The sequence below is a fragment of the Myxocyprinus asiaticus genome, chromosome 36 (genome assembly GCF_019703515.2).
Source record: "Myxocyprinus asiaticus isolate MX2 ecotype Aquarium Trade chromosome 36, UBuf_Myxa_2, whole genome shotgun sequence".
In the NCBI taxonomy this organism is placed as follows: domain Eukaryota; kingdom Metazoa; phylum Chordata; class Actinopteri; order Cypriniformes; family Catostomidae; genus Myxocyprinus; species Myxocyprinus asiaticus.
The window spans coordinates 36058542-36073876 of record NC_059379.1 but is presented as its reverse complement, the minus strand read 5'-3'; the positions used below and the strand labels follow the sequence as shown (position 1 = coordinate 36073876).

Genomic DNA, 15335 nt, shown 5'->3' with positions numbered 1-15335 from the left:
TATTCTTTGCTTACAGCCCTCTAAACAGTCACCACCACAGCTACAACAGGCTCCACAGGTAAGATATCTATTTTATATCGATTGGTCTTTTTTGTTGTTGTTAGTCAAAACAAATGCCTTTTATGACATTTCAGAGCACCTTCAAAAACATTTTCTCACTTCATTGTTTGAAAGTCTGCATGATCTCATTAGTGTTTATATATTTTTTTATAAGTAACACGTGTAACACATTTTTGTATGAAAATTTTTTTTTTAAATATCAATGTTCACAGTATCAAAAACTAAGTGTGTTTACGGATGTACAGTTTTAGAGATATATTTTTAGCTGTATCACCCAGCTCTTCTTTGATATGATAAACGTAACACCACACATAAATATCCTGTGTGTGTTTTGGAGCACCACAGTATTAGTTAATCAGAATAGCTGCACAGAAATCTCAAGTTCACCCATTAGTAAAGTAGTGTTTTCATTTTGCAGGTGACAGTGAAGATCCCGCTACGACCCCCCACCATTCCAAGAAGATGACCGCATGTGAAATCATCATCTGACTCATTTCAACAAATTACAGTCCTGCTTGTTCACTTTTATACTCTGTGGGTAGCTGAATCACACAGTGCCTGTTTAAGCCATGCCTTTAAAACAATGCCAATGCATTACAATGCTTGAATTCATTTGTCTGTTAAATGTCAGCTGCAAGAAATATCATTGTATAAAATCTGAATATGTGGTTGGGAAATTTATCAACAGACCAAACTGCTTTATAATGAGTTTAATTTATTATTATATAGATTATTGTATAGATATGTATATATTTTATACTTAATAAAAGTTGTTTTTTAAATTCATTACATGCCTTAGTTTTACCTACCTAACTGGACTTGAAAGCATTAGTAGTTTCATTTCTATTTTGACATATTTGTTATTTAGTGATAACTGAATCTCATTAAGTAAAGACAAAGATCTTATTTTTAGTTAAAGCACAAAAAGTCTTAAGGATACTGTATTTCAAAATAAAATTTGCTTCCTACACTACAAATTTGTCAGCAAAACATATATATACACAGAATCAATATTTAACACTAACTAGGCAATTTGATGTATGCTATGCATGGGATCTTCTCCCTCTCCCACCACAGATTCAACAGTTCCAGCCTGTGAGCATGTCTGGTATGTAGGTAACCATGCTACTTTACAGAATATTCTGGTCAGTTGCACTACTTGGTGGCAACCCCGCTACAAAGACCAGCTTAAGTAGCATGCAATTACCAAGCTGGTCTAGACTGGCTTATTCTGGTTAGTGCTGGTCTAGCTGGTGGACCACCACAGCTATGCTTTTCAACAGCAAAACCTAGCTGGTGAAGCTTGTTGACCAGCATGATTTTTCTTGTAAAGCTGGTTAAACTAGTTTAAAAGCCTACTGGGGTCACCAGCACACACAGCATCCCTTGATGGGGGACCAATCCCCAAAACACAACATAAGCTGGCCTTTTCAGCAGGGATGGCCTAAAGAGGTCCTCAAACTCATTTAACTTACTGTATCTACTACCCTCCTAGGCTTAATAAAGGTTTTCTTGATGATTTGGGGGAACTTGAATATGCTTTAATTACTGGAGATTTCAGTATTCCAATGGATGTACTCACTGATCCATTGACAGTCAACTTCACAGGGCTACTGATCTCTTTTGGTCTTATTTAGCATGTATCTGCCCCACACACTAACAGGGCCATACACTTCATAATGTGGTTTTATATGGTTTAACTATTAATGACCCTCAGATCGTTGATGTTGCCATATTTGGCCACTGTTGTGTCTTCTCCGAAATGTCAGTGTGTACCAACAGTGTGAGTGATAAGAGGACCGTCTCTAAGCGTTATCTCACTGCTGATACTGCTGTAACCTTCACTGAGCTCAAATCATCTCGCCCTCCTTTTACAACATCCTCCTTAGACATTTTAGTGGTCAGCTGTAGTCTCAGGCTGTGTGAATATTTTAACTCTGTTGCCCCCTTAAAAACAGAGACTGTCTCTGGGACCTCTAAAGCCCCCTGGAGAAATAGTACCTCCATTGTTAAAGCAAGAAGAGACTGTAGGAAAGCAGAGAGGGAGTGGAAGAGTACAACACAGTTCACCATGCTATCTATAAAAATAAGTTAAACATATTAAATATCTTTCTCAAGTTTAACTGAGAGTCACAAATACAATCCTAGATTACTCATCTCTACTATAGTGATTCCTCCTCTCCACTTTCTCAGTGGTCAGCCCTAACCCACTTACAAAGGTCATTTCACTTATGAACTCTTCTAGCTGCCCCCTTGTTCCATTACCCGCCAACTTCTTCAGAACAGTTTTGAGCTCCTTGTTACCAGACATTCTGGGTATTGTTAGTCAGCCCCTCCTACAAAGAATTTTGATTCTCCAGCCAAGAATCATGATTCTTCTTGGCTCAGTAACTATAAACCTGTCTCTAATCTTCCATTTTATTGGGAAAGTAATTGAAAAGGTAATGTCCATCTTAACACCAGTAATCTTAAACTACCAATAACATTCCAGTCTGGCTTTAGGGCCAAACAAAGCACGCAGACAGCTCTTCTAATGATTCTAAATGATTTGCAAGTTAATAAGGACACAGGTAACCTGTCAATCCTTGTTCTCTTAGACCCCAGCACTGCCTTTGACACTGTTGATCACAAGATTTTGCTTGACCGACTGCAGAACTGGGTCAGCTTATCAGGCCAAGTCCCAGACTGGTTTAGGTCCTACTTAAGCAGCAGGGACTACTATGTTGCAATGGATATAGACACACCTCCAGACGTCATGTGATATCTTGTGGTTTTACCCAAGACTCAGTTCTGGGCCCATTATTATTTTACTTATATATGCTTCCATTTGCTATTGTAATTAATCAATACAAAATATATTTTCATCAATATGCAGATGATATGCAACTCTACTTATTACATACACCAGACCCTCACAAATCAATTGACTTCATGCTGGACTGCATAGAGAGCAGAAATATGTGGATGTCGGAGAACTTTCTGCAACTAAACAAAGATAAGACAGAAGAACTTGTTATCAGTAATAACACACAGACAAAGTATATTATGCCTTATTTAGACTCCTTGCCTCTGAGGGCCAACAATAATGACAAGAATTTAGGAATCACGTTTGACAGTGAGCTTAGTTTAAAAAAACTATATCAGTAATGTCTGTAAAAGAGCATATTACCACCTTCGCAACATCTCTAAAGTGTGTGATATTCTCTCCCCTTCTGACAGTGACAGTGAGCAACTCATCCATGTGTTTGTTACATCCAGACTTGATTAGTGCAACAATATTTTGGCTGGTTTACCTAAAAGCTTTATCAAACATCTGCAGAGTTTAAATGCAGCAGCTAGAATCCTGACTCATACTAGACTCACATTAGTGGAGAGGAGTCACATTACCCTGGCACTCAAATCGCTTTACTGGCTACCTGAGTCTTACTGAATTGAGTTCAAGTTCCTCTAAATCATCTTTAAATGTCTTCACGGTGTTGTCTCTACATACCTTAACACTATGATTACTAAAAACAGCTAGGTTACTCAGATCATCCAACTGCAACTTGCTGGTGGTACCTAAAACACAGCTGAAAAGTGGGGAGTCAGCCTTTAGTCACTGTGGTCCCAAGTTGTGGAACTCTCTCCCTGATAGTTTATATGCAGATGACTCAAATAGTACCTTAAGAACGTTTTTCTTTCCTCAAGCTATTTAATTCCGTTATCTTAACTGTTTTGCTTTTAGGTATATAATGCCTACCAGCATTATATATTTTATTCTTTTAGTGGTATTTTATTGTCTTATCTTTATTTTTTACTCTGTATTTTATTCAATGCCTTTAAAGCTTACTTACCATGTAAATCTCATACCGTTACACCCCTATAGGTTAGTAAATTACACATAAACATTTAAAGTACTGTGTCAACATCTGTTGGCCTACCAGTTGAGATGAGTGAGATGACTTCTCTGGTCCACCATCAAAGCTGGACCACATCTCACTAGTTGGGTTTCCATCCACATTTTGCGATATCACATAAAAATGCAGGATGGAAACACCAAGATTTGAATAATATATCCAAAATGTGCATAAAAAACGTATAAGCTCACTTGAGGTGGATAATGGCTTTATTAGAAATTTACAGAAGGTGCTCATCAGAAAAGTCATGTGCCTCAACAAGCTGAACACACAACTGGCTCAGAGAACATCATCAACATCATCACATATCTTTTCAAATGTTGCTCTGGTTATTCTGAAACAAAGACGCAAAGCCTGTTATCAAAATGATTGGCTGTATTGCCTCCTAGAACTGTCATTCACTCCAGGACATAAGGCCTCTAATTTGCCTTGTTTTTGCAATATTCCAATTTTTCACAGCTACTGGCGTGCTCCCTTGTTAGCTGAGCCCTGTGTTCTTCCATGTCTTTGTACATCTCATTGTGCATGCTTTCAAAGTCCCTTTCAAAGTAAGTCAGTCAACATAGCGGCCATCTTGGGAACGCTCCTGGGCAGCTATTTTCTATGGATACAAGCAGCATGAAAGGATAGTTTCTGTGGGAAAGGGGGAAAGTTAGAAATCTTCAAAACAGTTGGTCAAGATTATGATCAAAAAACATATTTCAAATCAGTAGTCAAATTTGCCAACAATGGTATCATAAATTGTGCTTCTTTAGCTCAGATCATGCAAAAAAAAAAACACTATCTTTCAGGTTGGTCTAGCTAGTGCATATGCACGTTCTCGAGTTGACTGACAGGTGATCACTGGATCTAAAAGCTGACTGGCTCTTTTACTTGTAAGGTGGGACTTCCTTTTTGTCATGCAGTTGTAACATGAAAAAGTCAGGGTATTAAAAATAAAAACTGAAAATACTTTGATAAATTGTATTTCATTTTAGTTTGTTTTGAAGGAATGAAATAGTTAGAAAATTACGTTTTTTTTATTTTTAAGTTATTTTTTGGAGTTTTGTTTTCAGTTTCAGTTTGTTTCAATAACCTTGACTCATAGTTCTCCATGTTTTGTTTTGTTTTTCCATTTTTTTTTCCCCCCAGCATTTTGATTCTGGCAGCTTTACAGCTCCTGTGGCATAACTGTACTGTACTGTACAGTGTCTATTGGATGGAGAGTGCTGATACTTTTTAACCACCAATTTCTATCTAACAGAGTGAAACCGACTAATACCACAAAACAACATGCATAGAGATATGCATTGCTAATCATTTCTAATGTTTGTGCTGTTGGTTTCATGAATTCGGTAACGGTAGGTTGAAAGTTCTGCTGCTGAAATTGGTCTGTAATTACCGAAATTCGAACCACAGCCCCTAGTGGCCAAAGCAGTTTTTGATTAGTAAACGGATGAAATGTCCACAAAGTGATGCCAAAAGTTATATTTTTAGTTGTAAATGATGTAACAAAATCAAAAGAAATGCACACTGTATTAACTCTATTTCTTAACCAAAACCCCAACCCTAAACATAACTGTAAGTAAAATACAATTTTAGAGTGAAAATGCAACATCCAAATCGGCACCATTGTTTACGCTAACGAGATTACTTCTTGGTTTCTAATATGGAGCTAGTACTTGTGTCTTAGAGATTGTTTGTGCAACATACAATCAGTAGTTTCACAGGAAAAGGTTAACACGATTTGAATTGATGCAAAAATCTTTGATGGAGGATGGCACTTATGGCACTGAATTATGTCAGTAATTCAGCAGAATGAGGTCAATTTCAGGATACATGAATATTCAGAAGCAGCATGTTGATTTCTTGTGTGAACAAGAAGAAAAATTATATCACTTCCTGATGGATAACGTCATTAATGCATTGGCTTTTGTTATTTAAAGAGATGCAAAACACTAACAGGATGGAAAGTGACATTAAGGACACAAGAATAAACCTATAAAATGATTATCAGTTTTGTTTGAAAAATTCTGATTAAAGAAAGAAAAAAAGTCCTGGAATATTTCTCAATAAATTGCCAGATTTTCCATGTCTGAAGTTGAAAAATGGCAATATCACTCAAAATAAAGTAGTACAATGATTTAAAATTCAACCCCTATATTCACTTAGTTGTAATAAAAGAAAACTAATATGATTTCCTTCTTTAAAAAATTGTGAGTTTTATTGTATCCAATATATTAAGAAATATATTAAATATAATATATCATATTATTTAAAATGAGAGAATCAACCATACTACACTAGGTTCCAATGAAAGTGATTTTTAAGGGTCAGAACTGGTAGAAAAAAAGTCCTTAAAACAGCTTCACATCCTGCTACATTCTGCCCATGTAAAACACTTGGTCAATCAATCAACCCAAATAAAACTGCACAGGATATGACTGATGCTTTATTTAGTGAATGCAACATTCCCAAAACTTTAAGCTTATGAGACTTTTCTTTAACCTTTAAGCATATTGGCCGTACACTGGCCATCTTGATGATTCATTGTGATTCACAGGCACAACAATGTAATTATCCTGTGAGTGAGGGGGAAGAGATCTTTGACTCAAAGAATAAAGTAATAATTAGGGCTTGTCCATTCTTGTCTGTGAAAATGTTCCCTCTGTAATTTTGAATGGCCTTTTTAGAATAGCAGTTTTGGATTTTTGAGTAAAATAGTAAAAAAAAGTTGTATATGTTAACATTAGCCAATGCAACCTTATTGTTAGTTATTACCTGTAATTTATGTTGTAGAATAAAACATGTAAGCCTATTCAAGCAATTTTATCCGCAGACTTTATTTTACTCATAAATTAAAAACCTCTCTTTTAAAACCTTATTAGAAAATAATAAATGATAAAAAGTACTTTGTGTTATTTTTAAACTCTGTACCCACATTTATATGTTTTTGGGTGTGCTTGCCTTTTTTTTTCCTTATTTAATAAAAAAATGTTGTGAATGAACAACTCTATTGGTCTGAGTTTGTAATTTACACTTACTGTTGCTCAGCTTCTTGTCACACCACCAGCCAAATAAGGCCATGCCAATATGCTACAATATGAAACAAAGCCTATCATACTGTGTCAAAAAATGCAGTATAGTTATAGTATAAATATAAATAGTATATATGTTGTACAATATATTCACTGCCTCACACAATGGCAGTGAAATCCAAAGTGATGATGCTGAGAAGAGTTTGAGACAAATCAGTCAAATCAAAGGGAACCCAAAGTTGCAAAAGTAAGACAAATAGAAAACGAGACATAAAAACAAGTTAGTTATGCAGGTTTTCTCTTTTTATAAGGCACAACTTATAAATGAAAGCATGTGCGAGCACTTTTGAAGAGAGGGTTCATCGCATTGTTCAAGGATGCTTCCTGTGAGGTCACGACCTCTTCTTGTTTTCGTGAAGCAATGAGGAAATCACATGTTAAGACATCAGTTTGCAAAAAACACAGTGTTTTGTAATATGTGTAAGTTTGTAAAACAAATGTAGTGGTAAAATGATTTGATCTGAAATATTTCATTCTTTCTCTTTTGAGTTCTGCCTTTTTTTCTTTCCTTTTTTAAGTAACTTTCGTGAGCAGTATCCAAGTGGAAATATTTGAGACACACAGTTGCCCCAAAAAGCCAGATTAAAAAAAATAAATTACATTTTGCATGTCATTGCATTACATAGCAAGCATAAAACCACTGCCCATCTGCAAACAAATGCTGCTAGGGCTTTTCTCGAAATTAGCTCTTCTGAGCAATTACCAAATCAATTTTTGGTGGATGTAAGAAGTCAGTTCCCCTGAAGTTTACACAAGTGTCCTAGCAGAGTAACCACAGGTGCACTTTATCAGATGGACATGTTCCACAGAGGTTTGGCACCCGGAAAGTGTCCAAATACATCATTTTGAACACTATATCTGTTGTTTTTTAAAACCTAGCAAACTTTTTGTGTATTATTGTGCTTGAAAAGTGTGCTAGTGTTATCTTTATTTAAAATAAATGCCTCTTGCTTTGATCATTCTTTGTTATCTAAAGACATAAACATCTGTAAAGCATTCCTTACAATATTGCACTCCTGTCTTTTAAAGTGGCTCAGGTCATGTGCCTTGAAATACAGACCCTAATCCAATGGTGTAATAAATCCTAAAGCACAACTTGGAAATATTTAACGTGACAGCAACTGTGCCTGTTTTGTTGGATTCAAAGTACTAGAGATCACAAGGTTTGTCAGTGTTCCTGAGTTTTCTGCTGACATTAGTATGTGAATGTCCTGCTGTGGGCACAGATCTCCCACAGCTCAACACACAGAGACACAGACATGTACAGCAGCAGCCTTAAGTCTCCTACATGTCCCCAAGAAGAAGACAACAGAGAAGAAAAGGGCTATGGAAATGTTTTTGCAGAACTTGAATCAGTAGACCTGCCCCTAGGAACAACTTTAAGGTAGAGTGAATACCGTGTGCTAGGAAGAAATAGTGATTTGTTAAGGATACAGTATGCTCTTTTTCTACAAATACACATATTCTTTGCTTTACATGTCCATATCACTTTATAAAACTTTTATTAATAAAATTAACAAACAATATTACATTATGTAATACTGAACAAATTATGCATAATTTACACAGAGAAATAAATAAGAAATGTTAACTTTAATCTAGATATTGTTATGTATATTCATTTTGTAATGTACATGAACTACTGTGTGATTTATGCGATGCTTGTTAATGATTAATGAAGGTAATACTACTAACCAAAAAGTACCAAAAACCTCTCTGCATTACCATGTTTGGACATGTAGTAGTACAGTGAGTTTTTGGACATCTTTTATTGTTTATTGTTTATAAGTACATTTTTAAAATGTATTTGGTATGTCGATCCCCCTTTTGCATTAATGACAGCGTGCACTCGTGCTGGCATCAACTACACAAGTTTGTGCAAAACCTGATGATCATGGTACGCAGGTTTGATTGGAAAAAAAAAGCTAGACTTTTGGAAACCAAGTTACCTTGGAAGATCATAAATATATGAATATAGTAATAGGGTCAATGACATGATGCTCATTTACGCACCTTTTCTATGATTAACATACTTTCAGTTACTGAGTTCAAAGTCATTTTGATATTGTTTATGGGGTTTAAAGTAAAACATTTATATGTTGTAGGCCTAACCGTCCGGAGACAGCTAAAAAATAAAAGTTTGATTAAAAGCTGAAATTCTCCAAAAAAGAAATGTTGGCATGAGTAGTGCAGAATAATATTTTATTGTTCTTTCTTTTTTTTTTTTTTTTTTTACAATTTTGTTTTATTTAAAAAACTTTGGTGTACCAGTTAAAGGCATGCTGTTTGGCCAACATGTGGGGATCATTTTCTTGTCACTTGAACAAAAAAACAAAAAAAACACAAAACGGAGATGACCCCTTTAGTCAAGGGTAGAGAAAGTCTGCATTAACTGTAAATAATAATAATAATAATAATAAATTATTTTTAATAACAACAACACATTTTGTAAAACAGAAAGACCTTTTTAACTTTATTTCTTGGTGCGTGAGCATGTAATGGAATGCATGTGTTAAATATCCCACAATCAGATGTAGCAAGCACTACTCAAATGGCCCTTAATAGGAAAAAGGTTCCCCACCCCTGCTTTAGAACATCATGATGTGTGTGAACTGGTATAAAACAACAGCAACAACAACAAAAAACATTGGTGTCATTTGGTGTTGCCCTGAGAAAACTTCTTGATATTCTCGAAAAAAAAAAAAAAATCTTGATTATTGTAAGAAAATAAAATAAATAAATAAATAAATAAATAAATATATATATATATATATATATATATATATATATATATATATATATATATATATATATATATATATGTATGTATATTTTACCTTGATTTTTTTTTTTTTTTTTTTTTTTACAAAATAAAAAATCACAAATGAGTAAAAGTCTACTAAATTATTTGGTCAAAAGGAGTAGGATCCCTGTTCTCGGGATAGGAGAATCTATTTCAACGTAAAAAAATAAATAAAAAATAAATAAATTCTATATATATATTTTACCTTGATTTTATTTTATTTTTTTACATTAATGATTAAGGTGTGTACACTCTCATGTACTCAAGGTGCAAGGAAAATATTTTAATATCTTTTAATTAATGGTTACACATGAAATTTTTAGTCATAAAATCTTTTTTTTTTTTTTGAAATTCTTTAAATGTTTTTAAAAAATGTGTAAAACCAAAATGGACACAAATATTACATATACGAACCTGTAATATATATATATATATATATATATATATATGTTGTAGCATGTGATATATATACAGGTGCATCTCAGTAAATTAGAATGTCGTGGAAAAGTTCATTTATTTCAGTAATTCAACTCAAATTGTGAAACTCGTGTATTAAATAAATTCAATGCACACAGACTGAAGTAGTTTAAGTCTTTGGTTCTTTTAATTGTGTTGATTTTGGCTCACATTTAACAAAAACCCACCAATTCACTATCTCAAAAAATTAGAATATGGTGACATGCCAATCAGCTAATCAACTCAAAACACCTGCAAAGGTTTCCTGAGCCTTCAAAATGGTCTCTCAGTTTGGTTCACTAGGCTACACAATCATGGGGAAGACTGCTGATCTGACAGTTGTCCAGAAGACAATCACTGACACCCTTCACAAGGAGGGTAAGCCACAAATATTCATTGCCAAAGAAGCTGGCTGTTCACAGAGTGCTGTATCCAAGCATGTTAACAGAAAGTTGAGTGGAAGGAAAAAGTGTGGAAGAAAAAGATGCACAACCAACCGAGAACCGCAGCCTTATGAGGATTGTCAAGCAAAATCGATTCAAGAATTTGGGTGAACTTCACAAGGAATGGACTGAGGCTGGGGTCAAGGCATCAAGAGCCACCACACACAGATGTGTCAAGGAATTTGGCTACAGTTGTCGTATTCCTCTTGTTAAGCCACTCCTGAACCACAGACAACGTCAGAGGCGTCTTACCTGGGCTAAGGAGAAGAAGAACTGGACTGTTGCCCAGTGTTCCAAAGTCCTCTTTTCAGATGAGAGCAAGTTTTGTATTTCATTTGGAAACCAAGGTCCTAGAGTCTGGAGGAAGGGTGGAGAAGCTCATAGCCCAAGTTGCTTGAAGTCCAGTGTTAAGTTTCCACAGTCTGTGATGATTTGGGGTGCAATGTCATCTGCTGGTGTTGGTCCATTGTGTTTTTTGAAAACCAAAGTCACTGCACCCGTTTACCAAGAAATTTTGGAGCACTTCATGCTTCCTTCTGCTGACCAGCTTTTTAAAGATGCTGATTTCATTTTCCAGCAGGATTTGGCACCTGCCCACACTGCCAAAAGCACCAAAAGTCGGTTAAATGACCATGGTGTTGGTGTGCTTGACTGGCCAGTAAACTCACCAGACCTGAACCCCATAGAGAATCTATGGGGTATTGTCAAGAGGAAAATGAGAAACAAGAGACCAAAAAATGCAGATGAGCTGAAGGCCACTGTCAAAGAAACCTGGGCTTCCATACCACCTCAGCAGTGCCACAAACTGATCACCTCCATGCCACGCCGTATTGAGGCAGTAATTAAAGCAAAAGGAGCCCCTACCAAGTACTGAGTACATATACAGTAAATGAACATACTTTCCAGAAGGCCAACAATTCACTAAAAATATTTTTTTTATTGGTCTTATGATGTATTCTAATTTGTTGAGATAGTGAATTGGTGGGTTTTTGTTAAATGTGAGCCAAAATCATCACAATTAAAAGAACCAAAGACTTAAACTACTTCAGTCTGTGTGCACTGAATTTATTTAATACACGAGTTTCACAATTTGAGTTGAATTACTGAAATAAATGAACTTTTCCATGACATTCTAATTTATTGAGATGCACCTGTATATATATATATATATATATATATATATATATATCACATATCACATGCTACAACATAAATAATCAATAAATAAATAAATAAAAACGGAGCAGTTTATTATCGAGGCATTTATTGCCTCCACATTTTGAATTTCACAGGCCTGAATTTTTGCCCTGAGCCCTGATTCATGTCACCGGCCTATTGAGTCCTTTTATTGTGTGACCCTCTATCAAGCGTTAACATGTGGTTTTTTCAAAACCTAGTAAGCTATCTACTCATACAGCATTTTGTGTACCATGTGCGCGTTCAAGAGTTCAAAAAGTAATGTTGTCTAGGTAGGTGGCTCACTAGGTTTCGAGCTACAGCCCTACATTTGCATTGCCGCACAGCTCCCCCTGTCGGTCGACTCATGTTACTGCAGCTCTATCGGCATTGTCACACATGAACACTGTGACGAGAGAGCCAACATGGCGGAGAGCGAGAGCCTGGAGACCGTCACCGAACATGAGCGAATATTACAGGAGGTCGAGAGCACGGACACGGCATGCGTGGGACCGACGCTCCGGTGAGAGATGCGGATTATCTCTTCTCATTTAACGTGTTCACGGCGATGCTGTGTGTTTACTAATGTGTTATGGATGGACAGCAGGCCTTTGTTTGCTAAAGACGTAACCCAATAAGACTTTTTGTTGTTAATAGTGATGCATTTATGAAACAAACTGCTGATCGATGTGTTTCTACCTGATGTGGTCTGATTTTGTGCTTTTCCCTTATGATTTTTGAATGAAACCTGTGTTGTCTACCATGACACTGTAGATTGACTTCATACAGTAAATGACACAGGCTACACAAGGTTGATCTTCACATATTAATATCATTCTCACAGTGCGATCGGGTGATCTGACGCATTTATTTATTCGTCATCTGTCTGTTTGTGCAGTGCTCTGATTTACTCACATAAAATGTAAACATACGAGCTACAGGAGCACAGGCCCAGTGATGGTCTCTCTGTTGTATGAATATGATGCTGTCAGCCGGAAAGACCGGAGAGACATAGCTTCAGTTATTCTAAAAGAAAAGCTCTCTACCGGTTAAATAGTCCAGTCTACAGTACAGTTCCTTTTCCAGGTACATTTCTGATGTGGAAACATGAAAGCTGACGAAATAAGGGTGGGTGTGGCGCTAGCAAATGAGATAGAGCGATGTTCGTCAGGGTTGTGCTGGTCATTCATATTCTGCTCTGGCTTTATGGTTTTCACGTATCTTCAAATATAGTCAGGATGAATATGAAGATCTGACAAATCTTGTTCGAATACTATCAATGGAATAGTAGTTGTCCTTTAGGTTACAATTTAATATTCGCCCATTATGCATGAAAGTCGTGGTTCAGGATTGATGATTTAAAATGAGTCTCTTCTGTTATGGTAGTCTGAACATTGTTGCCTGTTTAGTTCTAGATGCCTCATTTTACACAGTTGGGCTTCTTAGAGGAGCATGTTTTTTATACCCTTGTTGTAATGAAGATGTTGAACTATGTGACATTAACAGTGAAAGATTCATTCATTTGGGCTTAAACCAAACCAGCTGTTCTAGAAAGCACATCTCCAAGATATGCAGAGTCGTGAAACATTCCAGCGTGTGCAACGTTTCCGAGGCAATGCATTCTGTACTGAGATTGGCACTGATCATTACAGATATGACAGATATGAACAGACCTCAGCTATGTTAGCACACTTAATATGTTATTTAGCACTTTTTCTCTTCCGATTCCGATATCGGAAATCTCAGTATCGGCTGATACCGATCCCAAGCCGATACCAGTGTTGTTTATTTTTGCATAATCAGTTTAGAATATCTTTACATTCTTATGTGGAACTAATTGGGAGTACTCTTTAATATGTAAAGAAACACAAACCTCTAACTACACATTATTTCAATATAAATGTATAAGATTATTAAGAAACACTTTATTATTAACTAGTATACTGGATAATGTAGCAGCAAAATTAGACATCAATTCAATTTTCATTCACACAGTTATTTATTGGAACCCATTCAACTTAAATATTGTTATAAATTGTAAACTAATACTAATGATGACAATAATAATAATAATAATAAATTGTTATTAATATTACTATTATTGACTTTTAATTTTAATTTTAAATACAACAGTAATATATTTAAATCGTGCACTTTTTAAACCCTCACACTTTTATTTTGACATTCTGAACTCTCCAGGAAGTCCTGTACGTGTCTGTTTGTAGGGAAGTTCACAGTAGTTTAATTTGCTTCTTATTCAAATTCTGGTAAAATGCACCTCTGGTGCCGTTCTATTATAAGTGAACCGAACTATTGAGCATCTACATCTGAGATGCTGTTCTTGAGTAGCGCACCGCTGTGAGTGCATCACCAGCCTGTGTGTGAGATTGTGTCAACAGAGCAGCACCATTCACAAACGCGCTGCGCATACTATATATTTACTTATTAAACACAGCCTTTTGTGATTCACTGAGCTATCGCACGTCTTCAAGTGGCTTTGAATAAAATGCATGAGTCATATGAACTGCTTTAATGGTGTTTTAATGGTTCTTTTATGTCATTTTTGGAGCTTGACAGTAACTAACATGACTAACCCACAGTATCGGATTTGGATCGGGCTCATCGGACCGATACACGATCCGTCTAAAAGCTTCTGTATCGGAGCCGATACCAATCCAGGGATCGGATCGGTGCATCCCTAATTTAGCCTACATACAGTGATTGCTTCAGATCTTTAAAGGGAAGAAAAGGTTCACCTAACTTTTACAATTTAGCCAACTCGTGTTCTTATTCAGTCTTCAAGTGCACCTGTGAAGCAACTACGTACGAGTTGGTCAATCGTTATTGCACGTCATTTTTTCCTACTTGTCATATCACTCTGCGATCTTTACAAGTAAGCTTATAAAATTATTTCAAATTAAATAAATATTTCATGTCTATTTATTTATTTATTTTGCAAGTAGTCATGTAATAATTGGATTATAAGCAGGTAGACTTTCATTTTTGCAAAATAAGCAATAACAGAACTTCTTATTTCAACAAACTGTTGTTTCATGTAGGGCTGGGCGATATGCAAGAAATATGTTCACAATATTTTAATGCAAAAATATCGTGATATCCGATTACATTGTCAACCCCCTGGAGTTGAATATTCTTGCTTTATTGATTTAGCTTTAAAAATTAAATTTATTTGTTGAAACACGGAAAACTTCAACCAAAGATATTTCCAGATTCTAATCGTACGTGCACAAATTGCAAACGAAAATAACAAAGTGCTCAAAAAATCTTATATAACCACCATTTAAGACAACAGGTGGAAAATTGTTAAGACAATTATAAATGTAAACATAATAATAATAATGATAATAATAATAATTGAAATATAAAACAATTTTAGGTTCAAGGTGAATGTGTTTTTGTATTA

At 35.6% G+C, this 15335-nt stretch overlaps 2 protein-coding genes across 8 annotated transcripts in view; both read left to right on the top strand.

Annotated features, from left to right (window-relative positions):
- LOC127426737 (zinc metalloproteinase-disintegrin-like batroxstatin-1) overlaps positions 1-846 on the top strand; it is a 35003-nt gene extending 34157 nt beyond the window's left edge. For 3 of the 4 annotated variants that reach the window (XM_051673725.1, XM_051673728.1, XM_051673726.1), the window contains 2 exons: positions 17-58; positions 479-846. In XM_051673725.1, coding sequence (XP_051529685.1) covers positions 17-58; positions 479-526 — 90 coding nt within the window. In that variant the 3' untranslated portion in view covers positions 527-846. Of the gene's footprint in view, positions 59-478 lie in introns of all 4 variants that reach the window. The other variant, XM_051673727.1, reaches the window with a different exon arrangement.
- A 7369-nt stretch (positions 847-8215) lies between these two features.
- Positions 8216-15335, top strand: part of LOC127426739 (exocyst complex component 6-like) — a 108294-nt gene continuing 101174 nt past the window's right edge. For 2 of the 4 annotated variants that reach the window (XM_051673733.1, XM_051673731.1), the window contains exon 1: positions 12277-12434. In XM_051673733.1, the coding sequence (XP_051529693.1) occupies positions 12337-12434 (98 nt within the window). In that variant the 5' untranslated portion in view covers positions 12277-12336. Of the gene's footprint in view, positions 8418-12276; positions 12435-15335 lie in introns of those variants that run through there. The other 2 variants (XM_051673730.1, XM_051673732.1) reach the window with 2 other exon arrangements.